The sequence below is a fragment of the Topomyia yanbarensis genome, chromosome 3 (genome assembly GCF_030247195.1).
Source record: "Topomyia yanbarensis strain Yona2022 chromosome 3, ASM3024719v1, whole genome shotgun sequence".
Lineage (NCBI taxonomy): Eukaryota > Metazoa > Arthropoda > Insecta > Diptera > Culicidae > Topomyia > Topomyia yanbarensis.
Window position 1 is genome coordinate 140030813 of NC_080672.1, and position 21485 is coordinate 140052297.

The window sequence follows — 21485 nt, forward strand, 5'->3', positions numbered from 1 at the left end:
AAACAGTTTCAGCTATTAGTTCGGTTTTCTGTCGCAGTTTTCTATCTTCTTTCATCAGATCTTCTCAAATAAGTTTAATCGGATTCAATCGCCTACTACTAATAAAATGACCAGCTAAGCAAGACGGTTTGGTTCAATATGTAACACTCGAGTTTGATTGGTTATACGTAAACTGTATGAAAAAAATATATTTGACCTTATGATCATTCACCTGTCTTCGAGTTAGAAAAATCTCTTTGGAAAAATCTCTAACCCTATGTGCGGGGTTGGGAAATGAATCCAGGTGAGCTGCGTACAAGGCAATCGATTTACCAACTACACTATGCCTGCCACCATATTTGAATTATTATTAATGAAATATTTCACGTTAAGTAGTGTAGTCCTACAGTTCATGCGACCCCATAGTGTTGTCCCTTGTAGTTCTTTAGATAAAATACTCCCCTCGCCGTTTCAAAATTTTTGACCGGAATTTTACCCGATTTTTTGAATGCAAATGTCAGCCGTTGTACTGAATGGAAACATTAGATCTTTGCGCTATAAGATTGGAAAACAATTAAGTTAAACTAATTCCGTCGAATGTACAATTACTGAAAATAACGGAAATAGTGGATTTTGTGAAAGCAGTTATTATCTGCGCCATGATTGGTCCATACAATTCGACCGAAGAACTAAGCGTGCCAGACTGGTTTTTCGTTCGAAGGTTTGCCGGCCCATTTTACGTTGAACCTAAATTGAACCGAGCACAGCACACAAGTGGGCAAGGGGTAATGTGCAAGTGTTGATTTGTATGCGAGTGCAGCATCGTTAATGTGATACGCTCGTACTGGCTACAACACACATAAGCTCGTCTGGAAGCAGTAAAGGTGGGAAGGCGAAGGAAATAGAAAAAATCCTGCTCGGTTTGTGTCAGCCTTCAGTTTCCTGCCGGCTGATTCCATCGTTTGCTGAGAAAGGGTTACTCCACCGAGAGTGTCGGTGTTGTAGTACCCGTCTACCTGAAGCAGTGAATATTAGAAATGACAGGAAGTGGTGCCCGTGAGATAAAAGAAGGCCTGCGCAACTTACATCGCAAACTCTCTAAATGAAACAAAGAAAAAACTGCCCTTTTCTGGGCGCCTATTTTCTTCGCATAAAGAGTTAATTTGATTTGCTCTAATTAATGTACATCTTGAGGTTTGCGAATGTTTTTTTTAATTTTAATTATAAAGTGTGTCGTCTAATCATCCGTAGTTGAAATGTGAAGTATAGTTTCTAGTCCCGAGGCCCGTGCGCAAGGAGGGGAGGGGGTTGCGGGTCCAAACCCCCCCCCCCCTCCCTGATGAGGGTTTTGAATTACTATTAAAAATTTATTAACTTCTTGTTCAGGAAAAAAAATATACTGCAAACCGTTTTGACACATGAAATGTCATTTGAGTTTGGTCACTCTAGAAACAAGTCAATGAAAAAAAGGACAAAACTTTGCGAGGGTGGCTGGAAAGGAATGTATATCTAGTTGGACGGTTTCTCTAAAGGATCAGTTCACGTTTCGACAAGCTTCGATATTAACAACAGTAGTGAGTAGACAGGAAATGTCGGTCAGCGGGCTAGCAACGGCAGCTAAGGAGGAAAAACGCGAAATTGGAGAAAATCGGTATATCGTTGTCTAGAGAAATTTTACCGCCGATGATTATTCCATTGGAGCGGCAGCGAAATGGATCGTGAAAATCCCAAGTAACAATTGAAGTTTTATAGCATGCTACAAGTGTAATCTAAGTTTTATGATTGGGTCTAAAACTGCCATAAAACCTCAATTGTTACTTGGGATGGGCATCGGTATAGAGTGAAATACCGCTGCCGAGAAGTTCTCAGCACCAGCTAGCAGATAAATAGGAACGACTAGCACCAAGAAGGATAAGAAGCCCGGCTAAGGTGGTTGTACAGAGATGTAAATCCTTACGGTCGACACCTCCGGATCGGTTCATGTCTCAACAGGTGACGATATTTGCAGCAGACCTGAGCAGGTCAAATATATCGCGAAGGTTGGACAGCAAGTAAGGAAAAGTAGCTATGGATAAAAACAAGACGATTAACACAAAACAAAATAAGCAAGAACACAATCTCTACTAAAATACCAGAAACGTGAACTTAATTCACTAGAGGCCAAACCATCGAATATATTCACAGGGTGTGTTTGGAGAAATTGTTCGTATGAATATACCCCACAATCTTATAAAAATTAAATTGAGCCATGGCTTACTATGATTGAACTAGAAAAATTAACTTTTTATGCTGATAAGGTAGAATGTTGCTGTCTTCGACAAAGTTTTATAAATGCTCATAGTGAAGAATTTTGTTGAACAACTTGAGCTTGTAGGACTTAAGGTTATCGATTTATAAAGCGTTTTCTAAGGCAACCCCCTTAAATTTAGTTTTTTTAATATAACTTTTTTCACTGTGACTGTTCGTGCAAACAATGTTCCAGACAAATGTTGAGGTATTAAAACCACATAATATTGTTGAAGACTTCATATAAAAATTAAATTATTGTTGAAGACTGCGTGTAAAAATATCGTTGAAGACTGCATGTAAAAATTTTACCAGAGAACGGCGGCGCACACTTCTTGAAAAATACTCATTCGTTTTAGAGTTATTGAAGAATTTTAAATTTTTTACACCAACTTCAACTGCGTATAAGAGTGCAAACCAAAATTGACGAGCAGGCTATCGATCCTACCCAATCCTATCCGTTGTTGTCTCTTGCTGTATGCAGAAGTTGTCTCCACTCCACTCGAGTCATTGCTGCTTGTCGTCAGCCTCGCAGTCTTCGAAAGGTCTATCTGGTCGATCCACAGTGCTCGCTGTGCACCCCGTCTACCTGTTCCTGTAGGGTCGCCCTCAAGAACCATCTTCACCGGGTCATCGTCCGACCTTCTTACGACGTGTCCAGCCCACCGCAAACGTCCTATTTTTGCCTTATGCGCGATGGATGGTTCTTCCAGCTGATGCAACTCATGGTTCATTCGCCTGCGCCACATTCCGTCTTTCATCTGCACACCACCATAGATAGTACGCAACACCTTCCGTTCGAAAACATCAAGGGCGCGTTGGTCCTCCACGAACATAGTCCAGGTCACGTGGCCGTAGAGGACCAACGGTCTAATCAGCGTCTTGTAGATAATCAACATCGTGCGGCGGCGAATTTTGTTCAACCGGAGCGTCCTCCGGAGTCCAAAGTAGGCACGATTTCCCGCCAAGATCCGTCTCTGAATTTCTCTGCTGATATCATTGTCGGCGGTTACCAGTGAACCCAAATACACGAATTCGTCGACCATCTCGATTTCGTTACCGTCCATCCGAACTCGGGATGGGAGGCTCACATTGTCGTCTCTAGAACCTCTTCCTCTCACGCATTTTGTCTTCGAAACGTTGAAGGCAAGTCAAATCCTGCTGGCTTCAGCTTTCAGTCTGATGTACGTTTCCGTCATCGCCTCAAAGTTCTGTGCCATTATGTGAATGTCGTCGGCGAAGCCAAGATCGTGTCACTCGTGTCTATCCCCGCTCTCCTTATTACACCTTCTAACGCAACGTTGAACAACAGGCAGGATAGACCATCACTTTGCCGTAACCCTCTTCGAGTTTCAAAGGGATTCGAGAGTGTCCCTGATACTCGAACATCGCACATCACCCGATCCATCGTCGCTTTGACTAATCGTGTTAGCTTATCCGGAAATCGTACTCGTGCGTTATCTGCCATAGCTGATCTCGATCGATTGTGTCATACGCCGATTTGAAATCGATGAACAAATGATGTGTGGGCACGTTGTATTCGCGGCACTTCTGCAGAACCTGCCGAAACGCGAATATTTGGTCCGTGGTGGCGCGGGAACCCACATAAGTAGTGTGATTGCGCGGTAGTTGCAGCAATCCAACATGTCACCCTTTTTGTAGATTGTGCAAACGACACCCTTCATCCACTCCTCCGGAAGAATCTCCTCCTCCCAAATTTTGGCGATTACCCAGTGCAACGCTCTAGCCAGTGTTTCACCACCGTATTTTAATAGCTCGCTGGGTAGTTGATCTACACCAGCAGCTTTGTTGTTTCTCAGCCGTCCGATCGCTTCCTTGACTTGAAGATTAGGGGCCGGCAGCCTATCGTCTTCTGCGCGTGCTCTAAGATCAGTTGCCATACCGCCTTCGTCCTCTGCTGCTTCACCGTTGAGGTGCTCGTCATAGTACTGCTTCCACCTCTCAATCACATCACACTCATTCGTAAGGTTGCCGTCTAAGCCCCTGCAAATATCGGCTTGCGGTACGTAGCCTTTACGCGAACTGTTCAGCTTCTCGTAGAACTTTCGTGTGTCGTTCACGCGGTACAGTTGTTCCATCGCTTCGCGATCTCGTTCATCCTGTTGGCGCTTCTTTCTCCGGAGGATCGAGGTTTGACTGTTGCGTGCTTGTTTGTATCGCTCCACAATCTGTCTCGTTCCGTGCTGCAGCATCCTCGTTCGTGCTGCATTCTGCTCCTCTATTAACATTCGTCATTGAACCAGTCGTTTCTTCGATTCGGAATCGCTGTACCTAATGCCGCTATAGCAGTACTTCCTATGGCGGAACGGATCTCCCTCCAGCCGTCTTCAAGAGTAGCTGCGCGATGTTGGGCCTTGGCGTGTTGTACACGGTCGAGAGTTTTATGCGCATGCATACTGTAAGTAGATAATGGTCAGAATCTATATTCGCACTGCGGTAGGTACGAACGTTGGTGATATCAGAGAAGAATCGCCCGTCGATTAGAACCGGTCTAAACATTACCTCTCGTCTTACCTGCGCGTTCATATCACCGATGACGATTTTCACGTCCCGTTGAGAACAGCTGTCGTACACCTCCTCCAGCTTCGCGTAGAACGCTTCCTTCTCGTCATCGGATCTTCCATCGTGTGGGCAGTGTACGTTGATGATGCTGTAGCTGAAGAAACGGACTTTGATCCTCAACTTACACATCCTTGCGTTGATCGGAGTTCATGCAATAACGCGTTGACGCATCCTACCCAGCACTACAAAGCCGGTTCCCAGCACGTTGATGGTGCCACATCTCTGGTAGAAAGTAGCCGCCCGATGCCCGCTTTTCCATACCTTTTGTCCTGTCAAGCAAAGTTCCTGCAGTGCTACGACTTCAAAGTTGCGTGGTTGGAGTTCGTCGTAGATTATCCTGTCGAAAGCTGGAAAGCAGAGTGACCTGCAGTTCCATGTTCCGAGTTTCAAATCGTAGTCCTAATTTCGTCGCGTAGGTCTTTGCCGATTGTTCCGATTCGAATTTTCTTCAAGGTACAATTTATTACAATTGAGTGAAGAATAATAGAGATATATACACGAGAAAATGATACAATTTAATATGAATGACAAAAGGCCCTATAACCCCAACTTCTCGTATTCGGGCAAAAGTCGAAAAGGTTCCGTTTGATTTCTGAGATTTTTTTACATTAGAAAATTTTAGAATTTTTTATTTATTTATTAACAGTTTAAGGCCGAAGTGGCCTGTGCCGTATACAAAAGATTCCTCCATTCCACTCGGTCCATGGCCGCGCGTCGCCAGCCACGCAGTCTGCGAAGGGTCCGCAAATCGTCTTCCACCTGGTCGATCCATCGTGCTCGCTGCGCGCCACGTCTTCTTGTACCGGTCGGGTTGCAATTGAGAACCGTTTTCACCGGGCTATTGTCCGACATTCTGGCTACGTGCCCGGCCCACCGTAGTCGTCCGATTTTCGCGGTATGACAGATGGGCGGCTCCCCCAACAGCTGATGCAACTCATGGTTCATTCGCCGTCTCCATGTGCCGTCTTCCATCTGCACTCCACCGTAGATGGTACGCAGCACTTTCCGTTCGAAGACACCAAGTGCGCGTTGGTCCTCCACGAGCATGGTCCAGGTCTCGTGCCCGTAGAGAACTACCGGTCTAATCAGCGTCTTGTAGATGGTCAACTTCGTACGACGGCGAACTCTGTTCGACCGAAGTGTCTTGCGGAGGCCAAAGTAAGCACGATTTCCTGCCACGATGCGTCTACGAATCTCTCTGCTGGTATCATTGTCGGCGGTCACCAGTGAGCCCAAGTACACGAACTCTTCAACCACCTCGATTTCGTCGCCACCGATGCAAACTCGAGGCGGGCGGTTCTCATTCTCTTCTCGTGAACCTCTTCCTATCATGTACTTTGTCTTCGACGTGTTGATGGCAAGTCCGACGCGCTTGGCTTCTCTTTTCAGTCTGATGTAGGCTTCCTCCATCTTCTCAAAGTTTCGTGCAATAATATCAACGTCATCGGCGAAGCCAAGTAGCTGAACGGACTTTGTGAAAATCGTACCACTCGTGTCGATCCCTGCTCTTCTGATTACACCTTCCAGCGCGATGTTGAATAACAGACACGAGAGACCATCACCTTGCCGTAACCCTCTGCGTGATTCGAAGGGACTCGAGAGCGTCCCTGAGACACGTACTACGCACATCACCCGATCCATCGTCGCCTTCACTAATCGCGTCAGTTTGTCCGGGAATCCGTACTCGTGCATAATCTGCCATAGCTGATCTCGATCGATAGTGTCGTATGCGGCTTTGAAGTCGATGAACAAATGATGTGTGGGCACATTGTACTCGCGGCATTTCTGCAGTACTTGACGAAGAGCGAACACCTGGTCCGTGGTAGATCGTTCGCTCATGAAACCCGCCTGGTACTGCCCCACGAACTCTCTTGCAATTGGTGATAGTCGACGGCATAGTATTTGGGAGAGTACCTTGTAGGCGGCGTTCAGCAGGGTGATTGCTCGGTAATTACAGCAATCCAGCTTGTCGCCCTTTTTGTAGATAGGACACACGACACCTTCCATCCACTCCTCCGGTAAAATCTCCTCCTCCCAAATCTTGGTAATCACCCAGTGCAGCGCTTTAGCCAGTGGCTCGCCACCGTGTTTTAGTAGCTCGCTTGGTATTTGGTCAACCCCAGCGGCTTTATTATTTTTGAGCCGGCTAATCTCCTCCTGGATTTCTTGGAGATCCGGAGCCGGTAGTGTAATGTCTTCCGCGCGTGCTCCCAGGTGCGTTACCGTGCCATCCTCGTCATCTGCTGCATCGCCGTTCAGGTGTTCTTCGTAGTGCTGCCGCCACCTCTGGATCACCTCACACTGGTCCGTGAGAAGATTCCCGTTTGTATCTCTGCACATGTCGGCCTGTGGTACGTGGCCCCTGCGCGAGCGGTTCAACTTCTCGTAGAATTTCCGTGTGTCTTTAGCGCGGTACAGCTGCTCCATCGCTTCGCGATCTCGGTCTTCCTGCTGGCGCTTTTTGGTCCGGAAAACCGAGTTCTGCCTGTTCCGTGCCTGTTTATATCGCGCCTCGTTCGCCCTCGTGCGGTGTTGCAGCATTCTCGCCCATGCTGCATTCTTCTCTTCGACTAACTGCTCGCATTCGCCGTCGTACCAGTCGCTTCTTCGGTCCGGGCCCACCGTACCTAGTGCAGTGGCTGCGGTGCTGCCTATGGCGGATCGGATATCTCTCCAGCCATCTTCAAGGGCAACTGCGCCTAGCTGCTCTTCCGTTGGTAGTGCCACTTCCAACTGCTGCGCGTATTCTTGAGCCACTCTGTCATTTTGTAGCCGCTCGATGTTTAGCCGCGGCGTTCGGCTTCGACGAGAGCTATGCACTGTCGAAAGTTTTGAGCGCAAGCATACTGCAACCAGGTAGTGGTCCGAGTCTATATTCGCACTGCGATAAGTGCGGACGTTTGTGATGTCCGAGAAGAATCTACCGTCGATTAGAACGTGGTCGATTTGATTTTTTGTTACTTGGTCCGGTGATCTCCAGGTGACTTTGTGGATATCTTTGCGAGGGAAGAAGGTGCTTCGGATTACCATTCCACGGGAGGCTGCGAAGTTCACACATCGTTGGCCGTTGTCATTTGATACGGAATGCAGGCTGTTAGGCCCGATCACCGGTCTGTACATTGCCTCCCTTCCTACCTGTGCGTTCATGTCGCCGATGACAATTTTCACGTCTCGCAGAGGGCAACCGTCGTATGTCTGCTCCAGCTGCATGTAGAACGCTTCTTTCTCGTCGTCGGGTCTCCCTTCGTGTGGGCAGTGCACGTTGATGATGCTGTAGTTGAAGAAACGGCCTTTGATCCTCAACTTGCACATCCTTGCGTTGATCGGCTGCCACCCGATCACACGTTGGCGCATCTTGCCCAGCACTATGAAGCCGGTTCCCAGCTCGTTGGTTGTACCACAGCTCTGGTAGAAGGTAGCCGCTCGATGCCCGCTTTTCCACACCTTCTGTCCCGTCCAGCAAAGTTCCTGCAGCGCCACGATATCGAAGTTGCGGGGGTGTAGCTCGTCGTAGATTATCCTGTCACATCCTGCGAAGCCGAGCGATCTGCAGTTCCATGTTCCGAGTTTCCAATCGTGATCCTTTATTCGTCGCCTGGGTCGTTGCCGATTGTTCTGGGTCGTATTCTCTTCTGTATTGTTCGTTATGTGGGTTTTTTTAAGGGGCGGCTTATAGGGCCTACGCCAACCACCTGTCTCGCCGGTGGGTCATCGTGCCAGGACTGCTTAAGGTCCCACCTGGACACCAGGACAGGTTTACACCTTCCGAAGAAGGGTAACCCCCCCTTCCCTGTCAGCATACGACCAAAGTTCCCACCGGGGTTGGTTACCCGATCTTCACTAAGGTTACTCGTATCCCAGTCGACGCCACGGGGAGGCCAGGGCTAGGAGTTACTGGGCAGGAGGCTAAGGACCGCAAGTGGGGTCTATTTTATGCCTTCAGGTACAAGAGGCTTACGCACTGCCCAGTCATTGACGACCACTTTCCCTATTTTCGTAGAAACAGGAATATCTTCCTTCAAAGACTAAGGTTATTTCCTTTAAAAAGAGGTATAAATTGTAATTTTCTGATTGCTACTTCAAAAGTTATAGCATTTAATATATTTTTCCTCTATATTTTCCCATAGCACCAATTTCAAAAATTTTAAGCGAAGTGGGCGGGAGTCTAGAATTGTCCAAATGTGAAATTTGGCATCTGAACTTGCTTTGACATTTGTCACAATATGAGAGGGGAAGCCTTGGAGAATTAAAAAATATAATTTTGCAATGCCCTAATAATCAGCTTGTCAACTACTGTAGATTTATTTGATTGCTCCGGGCTGGTTAATAATGGGAAGCTGCTGGCGAAGCAATTGCTGGTGCCGTGCTAGTTGACGAATTTACTTCTTGTGAAAGTGCGCTCTGAAAAATATTCCAATGGTTATTTCGGGAGACTTTAATATAGACGTTTCAAAACAAAACAATAGGAAATTTGATGTTCTATGAATGAATGACTCATAAATGTTCTACATCTCTCCGGTTATGTCCCAGAACTTACCGATCCATCATTTTTAGTATTGAAAATGCTTTACTCTACTATATGGGGCTGGGGCTAGGTGTAAAACTAAAATCTGATTACGAACTGCGTCACGAAAATGTGGCATAATTTTAAACAACTGTAGCGCTGTTTATTGTGGATGGATTTGCGTGATTTAAATACTAATAGATTCAGAGAAGCCCACCTTAAAAATTGGTTTCAACTATAAATTGGTAGTGCAACTGTATACTATTGAAAAATCCGTATTATTGTAAAAACATTGGGAAAATGTAAGTAAACAAAGTTTTCGCTTACGTTTTGTTAATTATTGATGGATTTTCATGATTCGAACACCAATCGATGCTGAAAATTGCCAGTAAAAAATGTTTTCAAATTTATCTGTGTATTTTATTAGTACACTATTGAAAAATCCGTAAATGTGCAATAAATAGGGAAAGCATATACAATTTTCACAAATTCGCGCAAGACTTTCCCTAACACGGACCTCATCTCGACATTCATAAGCGTCCTACACATTTCATCGCATGATATAAAATTAATGTTTTTGACCGAATTCATTCATTGCCACGCCTATTCTGCTTGCAGAACCAGTTGGATTATCGTTATTGTTGCTTAGGGATCATCCATAAATGACGTAGCATTATATGGGGGAGGGGGGAGTTTTGTATTTTGTGATGATGTGTGATGACAGGGGGGTAGGGGGTCATGTGCAAGCTACGTAGTTTTTTTAAAGGGGAAAAACTAACATCGTTTTTTATTTTTTTTTATTTTACGGGGAAAAGGGGGGGAGAGTTACCGTCAAGCTACGTAATTACCAGGGGGTACTATCATCATTTATGGACGGTCCCTTATAGGATAGCTGTTATATCTTTCATTTGATCATGAGCTACGGAAGGGGAACGTTTGTCTGTGCGTTGGAAAGATTTTGTTCGCAGCTTCAAACGCGGCGGCGGAACAGAAGCGAGATTGCTGGTTTATGCCGTGCGTATAAGCCGTGCAGGTAAGGCTCAGATCGTTCCATAGGTTTTTCGTCATGTATCTCAAAATATAGTTATTAGTAAACCGTCTTTATTAGGACGAATACATAAAGGAAAAATGAATTCAATTAGATAATTCCTTTTATTAACTTGTATTAAGTTTGTGCTTGGTAATTCTGTACCATTACCAATGAATCATAATATATGCAAATATTCTTCAAAATAATCTACCAACCCGAAAGTTTTTCTAAACCTTTAAGGAAATCAGTGAATGTGGCAACCCTGCCGCTAAGCGAAAGGCACATCAAAAACAATGATGAAAATATTTTTATTTGTCGCACAAAAGGATGGTCTTCCGTCTGCACCAAAAAGTTAATAAAAGAGATCGCTTTGTGTTACATAGTGCTCATTTGACATGAGCTGCAAAGGAGGAATATTCGTCTGTGTGTATGAACGTGTGCAGAAACGAATCGCCGGCGCGACAAGGTTCCAATTGTTTCAAAGGATTTTCGTCCCGTATCCCAAAGTTATTAGCAAACTGTCCTTATTAGGACGATTATATAATGGAAAAAAATTATTTGCGCCTTTAAGGGTTAATAATGCTGCATTTTCAATATAACTGCGATCGTGTCTTGTACACAACCCTTTAATTTTTTTACCCTTGACCATTGTGACACCAAGTAAAAACGCTATTCTTGCATTTTCTTTTTAATTTTAGTAATTATAATTTTCATCTTTATTTTTCATTTTCTCCATCTTCTACCTCTCCTCGCTTGTCCGGCAACCGTAGCTGTTCCAAGATGAAAAAAAAAACTTTGTTAGTGAATTGGTTTTTACTCCATTGCACTCACGATTATTTTGCATTGAAAGATTCGGAAAATTTAACTAGCGACACTGCACTGCTGACTGAGACTAGAAATCATTTTCAAGAATCAGGATACTGTTTACTTTTATCACTTTATCATTGTTCTTTATTTCAAGCAGGTCCTCGTTAATACCGATGACAGAACGAAAAGAGGTACATCACCTTAAGTCCTTATAACCAAACCGTAACAAACAGTAGCTTATTTTAATAGACTAACCTTTCAGCCACAAGGCTTGTAGTTTGGCGTGGTTGTGGGGTGCATACTGGTGGTGCTCGAGTAATCGGTACAGCTCTTTGAAGTTCCCCCGGTGGAATGCCACCACGGCTTTGGCCTTGAGCACGGATTCATTCAGCTGCAGCTTGTCGCACTGGGGCAGTGACCACAGAAACCGGCCCAGCCGTTCGATGTTTCCTGCCTGCTGTAACACCTGTCAAAAACAAGAGGTAACCGAATTAAACTCGGTGAATGTATGTGGGAACCGTAAAATTCTGAAAATAATCATTAAAAGTTAAAACTTAAACATCTGAATTCTATTTTTAATTTTACGGGCGTTTAGAAATTCTAGCGAAGGCGTCTTACACCTGTAGATATAACCTCAACTTCTAAAAGTTTAACTAAGATCTAGAAGTACGTAGTTTTCAAATTAACGTGGTCTGAAATAATGACGCCTCCTCAAGCCTATTTTATAAACAAAAAATGCCTCGTCTATTATTACTAAATACTAAAGTTCGACAACACACGTTTCTCACGCGCTAATTCATCAATGCATTTCGATACGCAAATAGCTATGCAAAAAAACACCGAACAGCAACTTCCAACGTGAATGCAACCTGAATCGAAACTGTGGGAAAATATTGTTCCGCGAAAAAGTCATTGTATTTGGAAGAAACATAACAGACTGTCATCAACAACAATATTGCACACTTCCTTTAAAATATTTTTTAGCGCAGCAAATTCGGTTTCATATGACTGCCGAAGGGAAAAAACACCTATGAATAAAATTACTTTGACTAGTCGATGCAAATGCAGTTTGACAACTCTTGTAGGCTGGTACCAGAGTTTGTTGACATTTTCGCGGCTCCCGGTGCTGATGCCGAAGCCACAATGTATCCAATATAACTACATGCTGACTTTGGGTAGCTACCGACATCAAAATTTCTTACGAATCTGAAACACTCATTTCCCGGTTCTAAATTTAACTAAATAAATCATTAGCCTCGGCTAATCAAGCTCGGATGCAAACACTCATACAAAGTAGCGGTTTAAATATAGTTCACATTAATCACTTGGCCCGACGGCCCACGTGATTCGCATAAAGTATCATCCTACCAAACCTTCGCCGGTCATACGAGCAAATTGCAACAAGGTATCAAAAATTCTTCTTCTAAGTAGTGCTTACTTATCCATCGTGAACAAGACGGCGGCGGCGTGGTCAATGAGAATGTAATGGAGCTAATTGGACTAATGTGTACATAGTAAGTTTCAGAAAAGTTGCTGGTAATTAGGGTGATGAGCCTATTTTGGCACCATTAGGGAGAGGGTCGCACTATTTTTTGTACAACTTTAAAAGAAGCCATATTATCTATAACCTTTCTCAGCATAAAGTATCAGTGTACTGTTTCTTAAACATCTATATAATGCTTATTTAGCAGAATTGCCTCAATTTTCAGCATAAATGAAAATAAATGTTCCATTCTGTGCATCTATTCCCACCTCAACGATCCAATTATCGCCTCATGGGTGTGCCAATTTCCACCTCATCGAAAAACAATTTAGTTGAAACGCAATGCCTCATATTCCATTTGCGTCGATTCTAACTAGCTATCCAGATCATGGACGCCAACGTGTGATTTGTAAAACGAATCATTCTGCTTTTTTCAGCCGATCAAAACAAACGTAAACATCACGCACATCAATGAAACTCATCAGCTGTTAGTAGAAGAGCGCCCAGAATTGCGCACGCAGAAAAAACCATTCGAAGGTTAGCAACTGGAATGACAAGTTTCACATCACACATTGCTTTCTCACGATCCGAATTGTATGTGCAGATGAAAATAAAATATCTGCAATCAACAATTAGTTGAATAACTTGAAGTAATTGATTACTTATACCTGAAATTGCATTACATTATATTTATAAGTTCATGTTTTGGTTTGGCCGCACTGGTGATTCTTTTCTGTTTGATGGATACAAAAAGTTGGTTTTGATTGTGGTAGTGTATCAGCAAAACATGCCAATAATAGGAACCCCCGTATTTAGTTTTATCCTATTATAACACTAGGCCTATTCTAGTGTTTGACGAGTGATTTTAAAGTGAAATTATCGTAAAAAGATTCTCCAGCTAAAATAAAGGTATGTATCAGTGCAATGTTTAGTATATTTGTGCTGGAATAACGAGATATGAGGCGGTAAATGCTGGCTCGTAAGTGTTTATTTTGCTAAGCGCCGTTGCATCCAGTTGCGGTTCACTACGTGAGTGAGGCGGATTAGTAGATATTTCTATAAGGTGATTTTGTTTTAATTAAAAGTTGGATTTAGAGGATAGTTCTAAATACATATGTGCACAACAAATAAAGAACATAACTTGAGCTTATTTTTTCTCACCTGCTTTAGCCAAATCGATAGTGTCATTATCTCATATGCTTGGTTCGAAACCAAGGGGTACGAAATAGGGTAACAATAGGCTCTACTGCCATAATAGGCACATCACCCTATATAAATCGAATTTAGAACATGTTCTTGGCTGACACAAAGTGGCGGCGCGAGGTTTTTTGCCGCTCGGGGCCAATAGTTAAATTTGCTGCTCTTTTGGTAATTATTTTCGAAAGAGTTCGATTATTTCCTACTTATTCATACCAAACAAATTTGATTAAAGTCTTAGAAAATGTCTGCACAAGAATAAATTTTTTCACATTTTATTTTCAATAAACATAAACATTTATTAAAATGCTCCCACTTGTTTTGAAATTATCAAATATTTGTCTGTATGATTATTGAAAAACTGAATTTGGAAGCTTCATTGTTTGCATATTTTCGGCTAATAAATCCATCTCACAAACGCATTTTTATGAAAATCTGTTAAGGTTCAACTCAGAACGCCTCAATAAGCGACCATCTTGTAAAACTAAAAAAAGCAGTTTTTTCTCACACCGTTTATGATTTTTTTCGTTTTCTAAAATCGCCGCTTTTCCAAGCTTTCGCAGTTAAGCTAACCTGAAATTGCTTTACTAAATTTATCTTGAATTGAAACATTTTAATGAAGAAAAGTAAATGTAGGAACAAAATTAACAAACCACAACCCACGGTCCAAATTAAAAGGACGTTCATGAACGCAGACCGCACCCGCATTTTCCTCAATTGTACAGAATCATAGCTTTAACTGGTTTCTCTTCCGTCATTCGCACTACAAGTACAGTCCACTGTAGACTGCCGTGTTTTATTAGTCTTTCCATGATAGCATGGTTGTATACTTTGTACAGTTCATAAATCATGCGACATGACCATTTTCCATGTTCTACTGCGCCGCCGAGTATTGAACGCGGAATTCTTCTCTCAAACACACTAAGCACTCGACACCTTGCTTCCTTCAACATACACGCCTCATGGCCGCACAGAACAACAGGGAGTATCAGCGATTGTATAGAACAAGTCTTGTGCGCGTCCTTAGGCTAGGGGATAAACCATATTCGCAGCGGAAAAATGTCATTTTCCTTCGCGGCTAACATCGTTATCACATGTCAGTAGTGTTCTAAGATATATGAATTTGTTGTACCGTACCCCATCGACTTCCACCTCGAAACCAACACGACTGCCACGTTCTCTACCAGCTACCATGTACTTTATCTTGGCAGAGTTTAGTCAGTCCCATTCTCGCAGCTTCACTTGTAAAAGGCACTGCAATCAACATCTGATTTCAACCCATCCAGTATCATACGAATCAGCTTAATCTGTTTTATAAGGAAACAACGTTCAAGCATTATCTTCCACAGTTCGTTTCGTTTTACTGAATCGTAAGCCGCCTTAAAATCCACAAACAGATGGTGAGTCCGCAAGTTGTATTCCCGGAATATACCCAGAATTTGTCGCATGGTACACATTCGGTCCGTCGTTGATCGTCCTTCTCAAAACTCGGATTTATATTCGCCTACAAAGGATTCAGTCAACGTGTGAGACTACCTTGTAAGCGGCATTGAGTGCACAATTTTTGATATTCTTATCACGAGTAGATTGATTTGTATTCATAATTTGAGGATCTTAGTCACATTTTCGCAATTTATTTGCACGTTATTTTGATATTTTATTCTAGGGCCAGCTTTCGAATTTGGCACGTGGTGTGATGTGACTCATGTACATGACCTCAGCAGTTTTATTATGATATTTTTTACTCGGAGTATCCTGACAATACGAACAGGAACATAAAAGTGTACCTAATTCGCGGTTTCTTGTTCTGTGAACTATATCACGAACACGATTTGTGGCTCTATAATGTATTCTTGGTGGTCAGCATATTATCTTTTTGTGCCTAAACATCACACTGCACTATGGTCCCAAAGCTGTACTTAGGAAGACAAAACTGTTTGCGCATAAACCGTTGGTTTTAGATATACAGTATCTTCAGCAAACTTTCTTAGAACTTTCTTACCGATTTTTTTATACTAGTTGAATCAGGGTGGTCCTTGTAGTTAGGGAGTTCAAAGGATCAACTTCATAGATATGTAAAATTCAGCAACATAATGTTCTACAAAGTTATATATCAATCAATTAAATTGAAGCAACTTTTCTGTAGAAACTATGTGGCTATCTCTAATGGTTCATATGTTATGATTTTTGCAATATTTAAGGTAGGGTGGCTCTTGAAAAAATGGTTTTCTATTAGTATCTTTTTATGTGTTAATTTCTCGCTAATACTTTGTTCTAGAGGTTTTAGAACTTTTATAAATATACATTTTTGCTGAAGCAATGAAGTTTCTATCTTATATGTTTGCATAGTTACAGGCGATTTTCAAAACAAAAATAGCTTTTTTAAAGCTATATATCTTCCAAGATTGCAAATGAATTTCCAATATTTTAATTTCATTTGAAAGATTGGAACTTTTCTAGTTTTTGGTGAAAAAACTGCGGGAGCGTTATTTCTGTAAAAAGATATTTAATTGTTAAAAATGATGTGTTTTTCAAAAAAAATCGTTCATAACTTTTCAAATAGGCGAGATAATAACTGTTACTTCAGCAAAAATATGCGCCATACAAAGTTCTAAAAGTGCTGCATACAAAGTATTTACGATAAATCAGTGTATGAAATGACAAATGAGAAATAGTGATTTTAAGACATTTTCATCGCTCAATCTCTTATGGTAAAATCAACTGAGAAATAGTCAATGTGTGTGATAATGCCGAAAGTTGTGGTAATTCTATTGGATTTGTAAACGTTTCTGAAAGAACAGTCTACCGTACATCTAATTGGTTGCGTGGATTTATAGTAGTGTTAGTTGCAAACGATAATTCTAAATCGACCAACGAAAGTCATCTATGCTCACTTAAGTAAATCCTTTATGGTTTGAGCTAGTACTGAAAACGAGTGATAGAAAGAAGATGCTCTAGTTCACGTCTTGGTATCTTAAAACGACAGCTTGAAACGAGTTTGTTAATCATAGCAGCGGAAATTGTTGTATGCTTTTCCAACATTTATGCAATGTTTGAAAGAATAAATTGAATATCGATTATAATGACGGCTGTCGGTAAGTTAAGGAAAGATTCTCAATTATTTGTTATTTCAAAACAAATAAAAGTTAGAGGTCTGAAAATCGCTAACCGCGAACTGGTAAAATAACTCATAAAACATAATTCCCTAGCATCTATATAATACATGTTGACGATACTTGCTTTATCGGCCACATAACAGATAACTTTTATTTAGAATGTACCATAGTACGCTATTAACACTGATGTAAATTCACGCTAACATTTAGTTGTACGGCAGACTTTTCTTTCAGAAACGTTTGTAAATCGAATAGAATTACCATGCTATTCGGTATTATCACCCACATTGATTATTTCTCAGTTGATATTACCATAAGATATTGAGTGATGAAAACGTGACCTCTTAAAATCATACTATGTTGCGTTTCGGCTTCGCCTCTTCAGAAACCGACACTAACGTATTGTCGGAATAGATTAGCGCCGGCTTGACGCAAACCCCTAAAACTAAAACACACTATGTGTTTCAATCAAACGACTGATCAAACGTGATGTCCCGTTCGAGCAGAAGTTCGGTTTATGCCGATGAGACACAAGTGAAGCCGAAACTTGTCTTGGCTTAGCAGGCCTATGCGAAAGCACTATGCTATATTTCACCCTAAGGAGGAAACGGGACATCACGTTTGATCAGTCGTTTGATTGAAACACATAGTGTGTTTTAGTTTTAAGGGATTTGCGTCAAGCCGGCGCTAATCTATTCCGACAATACGTTAGTGTCGGTTTCTGAAGAGGCGAAGCCGAAACGCAACATAGTATGAAATAAGGATTTGTGCCCTCCTGTACAAAGACTGGTTTTTACCAACAAATTTTCACCCTAGTGAGAAATTTTGGTTTTTACCAAATTTTCCCCCTTAGGGTGAAATATAGCATAGTGCTCTTAAAATCACTATTTCTCATTGGTCATGTATGACATTGACATTGATTTATCGTAAATACTTTGTATGCAGTACTTTTAGAACTTTGTATGGCGCATGTTTTTGCCGAAGTAACAAAGTTATTATCTCGTCTATTTGAAAAGTTATGAACATTTTTTGTTGAAAAATACACCATTTTTTAAAATTATTTTTTTTTTACAGAAATAACACTCCCACAGTTTTTTCACTAAAAACTAGAAAAGTTCCGATCTTTCAAATGAAATTAAAATATTGAAAATTCATTTGTAATTGTGGAAGATATATAGCTTTGAAAAAAGCTATTTTGTTTTGAAAATCGCCTGTAACTATGCATACATAAGAGATAGAAACTTCATTGCTTCGGCAAAAATGTGTATTTATAAAAGTTCTAAAAACTTCTAGAACAAAGTATTAGCGAGAAATTAACACATAAAAAGATACTAATAGAAAACCGTTTTTCCAAGAGCCACCCTATCTTAAATATTGCAAAAATCATAACACATGAACCATTAGAGATAGCCACATAGTTTCTTCAGAAAAGTTGCTTCAATTTGATTGATTTATAACTTTGTAGAACATTATGTAGATGAATTTTACATATATATGAAGTTGATCCTTTAAACTCCCTAACTACAAGGACCATCCTGATTCAACTAGTATAAAAAAATCGGCAAGAAAGTTCTAAGAAAGTTTGCCGAAGATGCTATATATCTAAAACCAACGGTTTAGGCGCAAACAGTTTTGTCTTCCTAAATACAGCTTTGGGACCATAGTGCACTGAACGTTATCAAATGAATAACGATGCGCTAGGTCCTAATAGCGTCCTTATAACTACTGCCCGCGCCTCTTATTGGTCGCTAGCAGCTGAACCATAAATGACATTTCATGGAAAAGTGCATGGAACAAAAGTGATTCTACGAATAATCCTCCAAATTTTGTGAAATAGTTCATTTGGAAATTTCATGACCACATTGCATGAAACTGAAAATGATTGGAGATATCTTCTAAATATCACAAGCACGCATTATAGATCGTAAGTCATGTACTAGTTCACAAATCGATGAATATTTCATGATTTTGTGAACTATTTCACTTCACGAATGGTCTAGTATTGTACTAGGACTATTTCTCGCGCACAGATATTATATCGAGACTAATATATTATGACTCATGAATTAGTTCACAAAGATTGAATGGAATCATGAATAAAATTCAGAATTTTGTGGAATAGTTCACTTGAAAGTATCCAGACTGTTCGATCTTGTGAGCTAATATTCCTAAATCTATGAATAACATCTTAAGTCAACCTTTGATTTTATGAATAATGTTCATAAAGTCGTGTACTAGTTCACGAACAGAAAATCGACTTGACCAAAGTTCACAAAACAAAAACAAATATTTCCACTAATAAAAGCGTTACGCTGGCGTTACTGAAGGGAAATTGAACATAATTATAAAACACGTGATTTTTGTTCATGGTCCCGTTTTCATAACGTAAAATTATTCCAGAATTCATGGCACTAGGAAGTTACTTTACTCGAGCATGTGGCCCTTCTTGAAGTTAGGCCATCTAACCAATCCGATTGATGGATTACTTCGCACAACCGGTCACTCCCAGGAATCAGTAGCATCTGGCTCAAATGGCACGCTCCCTAAGTTGATCGGAGATTTGCGCCTTACAAAGAATCGTCTTTTCATCATTTTCTTGATGTCAAGGATTGGGGAAGTGGTAAGGTTACCCGATCAGAATGAAATAACAAGATTATAACAGAACACAATTTTTGTAATATATTGTGTTATAAATTAGGTCGCGTTAGTAGTTAAAATAACAGAAATTTATAACATATATATTTATAGCAAGGCGAGATATAGTTTTGAAATATTTCTGTTATGTGTTTCTGATCGGGTAGGGGTAAGGAAAATAAAGACACAGAACAATTAAAACAGAGCATTCTGCATCCCCGGAGGGATGCTAAACGATCTGCAGGTGCTACAATAGCGGTAATAAATCTTCCAAACCCCGGAGGGATTTAGAATTTTTATTTCACCAGCGAGCGGATATATCAACACCCCCGAGGGGATGTTGAGATAACAGAACGGTAACACCCGCCAAGAGATATTGCCATTCAAATACGGTTTAAACTATAGCTTTTTACCACACTGGGTTAGGAACAATTGCTTCAGTTTCAGCTCTCTCTCTCTCTCTCTCTCTCTCTCTCTCTATATATATATATATATATATATATATATATATATATATATATATATATATATATATATATATATATATATATATATATATATATATATATATATATATATATATATATATATATATATATATATATATATATATATATATATATATATATATATATATATATATATATATATATATATATATATATATATATATATATATATATATATATATATATATATATATATATATATAGGTTCATCTATGTATAGAGATCCAAAAATCCGGACACGTAATTGCATTACTGAAGTTGATTATCTAAAATACTACCTACTAATCTACGGCCACGAGACCTGAACTATGTTTGTGGAGGACCAATGGGCCATTGGAGTTTTCGAACGAAAGGTGTTGCGTACCATCTATGGTGGCGTGCAGATGGAAGACGGAACGTGGCGCAGGCGAATGAACTATGAGTTGCATCAGCTGGTGGAAGAACCATCCATCGCGCATACCGCAAAAATAGGACGTTTGCGGTGGGCTGGACAAGTCGTAAGAATGTCGGACGATGACCCGGTGAAGATGGTTCTTGAGTGCGACCCTACAGGAACAAGAAGACGGCGCGCACAGTGAGCACGGTGGATCGACCAGACAGAGGACGACCTGCGAACCCTTCGAAGACTGCGAGGCTGGCGACAAGCAGCAATGGACCGAGTGGAGTAAAGACGGCTTCTGCATTCAGCAAGAGACAACAAATGATATGATGTTCCGTAATCGGATTCACAAAGATCACATGAACAATACTCTGCGCGAATAGTAGCCATGTGATAATTGAGTTTGCAATGTGTCAGTGCCCTGACTAGAATACTGCAGATGCAGATGCTTGGAAAAATGCAATAAATTCTTTGACATTTTCGGACTCACATCCGTCAGAAAAGTCTTTGTTTGCACGCAAATTTGCAAGCTACGCCAATGGTTGGCATGTTCGGATGCAGTCCAAGACCGAATATTATGCTTTATCCAACTTATCGACAGTGGTAGAACTGGTTCTGGACCAACGAAGTCAGTCGCAGCGCCAGCTCTAGCCAATTCGTCCGCCCATTCATTCCCAGTAATACCGGAATGACAAGGTACCTATAGAAAGTAGATAGCATTTGAAAGGCTAAGTTCTTCGATTTGAGTTCGACATGCGATTACTAATTTCGATCTCGAATCAGCCGAACTAAGTGCATTCAGGGCAGCCTGACTCCCAGATCAAAAATAGATTCTTTTACCGCAAATTCTCTGTTGAAGTGCTGATTGTACGCCGCATAGAATCGCAAAAATTTCTGCTTGGAATACGGTACAATATCTATCAAGCGAATGAGATCGGTTTAATCTCATTTCAGGACAATAGACACCAGCACCGGCTC

The 21485-nt window shown here is 41.1% G+C and overlaps 1 protein-coding gene across 2 annotated transcripts in view; it reads right to left on the reverse strand.

Moving 5' to 3' along the window:
* The window catches only part of LOC131688507 (homeobox protein six1), a 101635-nt gene that overhangs the window by 55848 nt on the left and 24302 nt on the right, over nucleotides 1-21485 (reverse strand). The window contains exon 2 of one of the 2 annotated variants that reach the window (XM_058972800.1): nucleotides 11445-11655. In XM_058972800.1, coding sequence (XP_058828783.1) covers nucleotides 11445-11655 — 211 coding nt within the window. Of the gene's footprint in view, nucleotides 1-2713; nucleotides 3444-11444; nucleotides 11656-21485 lie in introns of those variants that run through there. The other variant, XM_058972799.1, reaches the window with a different exon arrangement.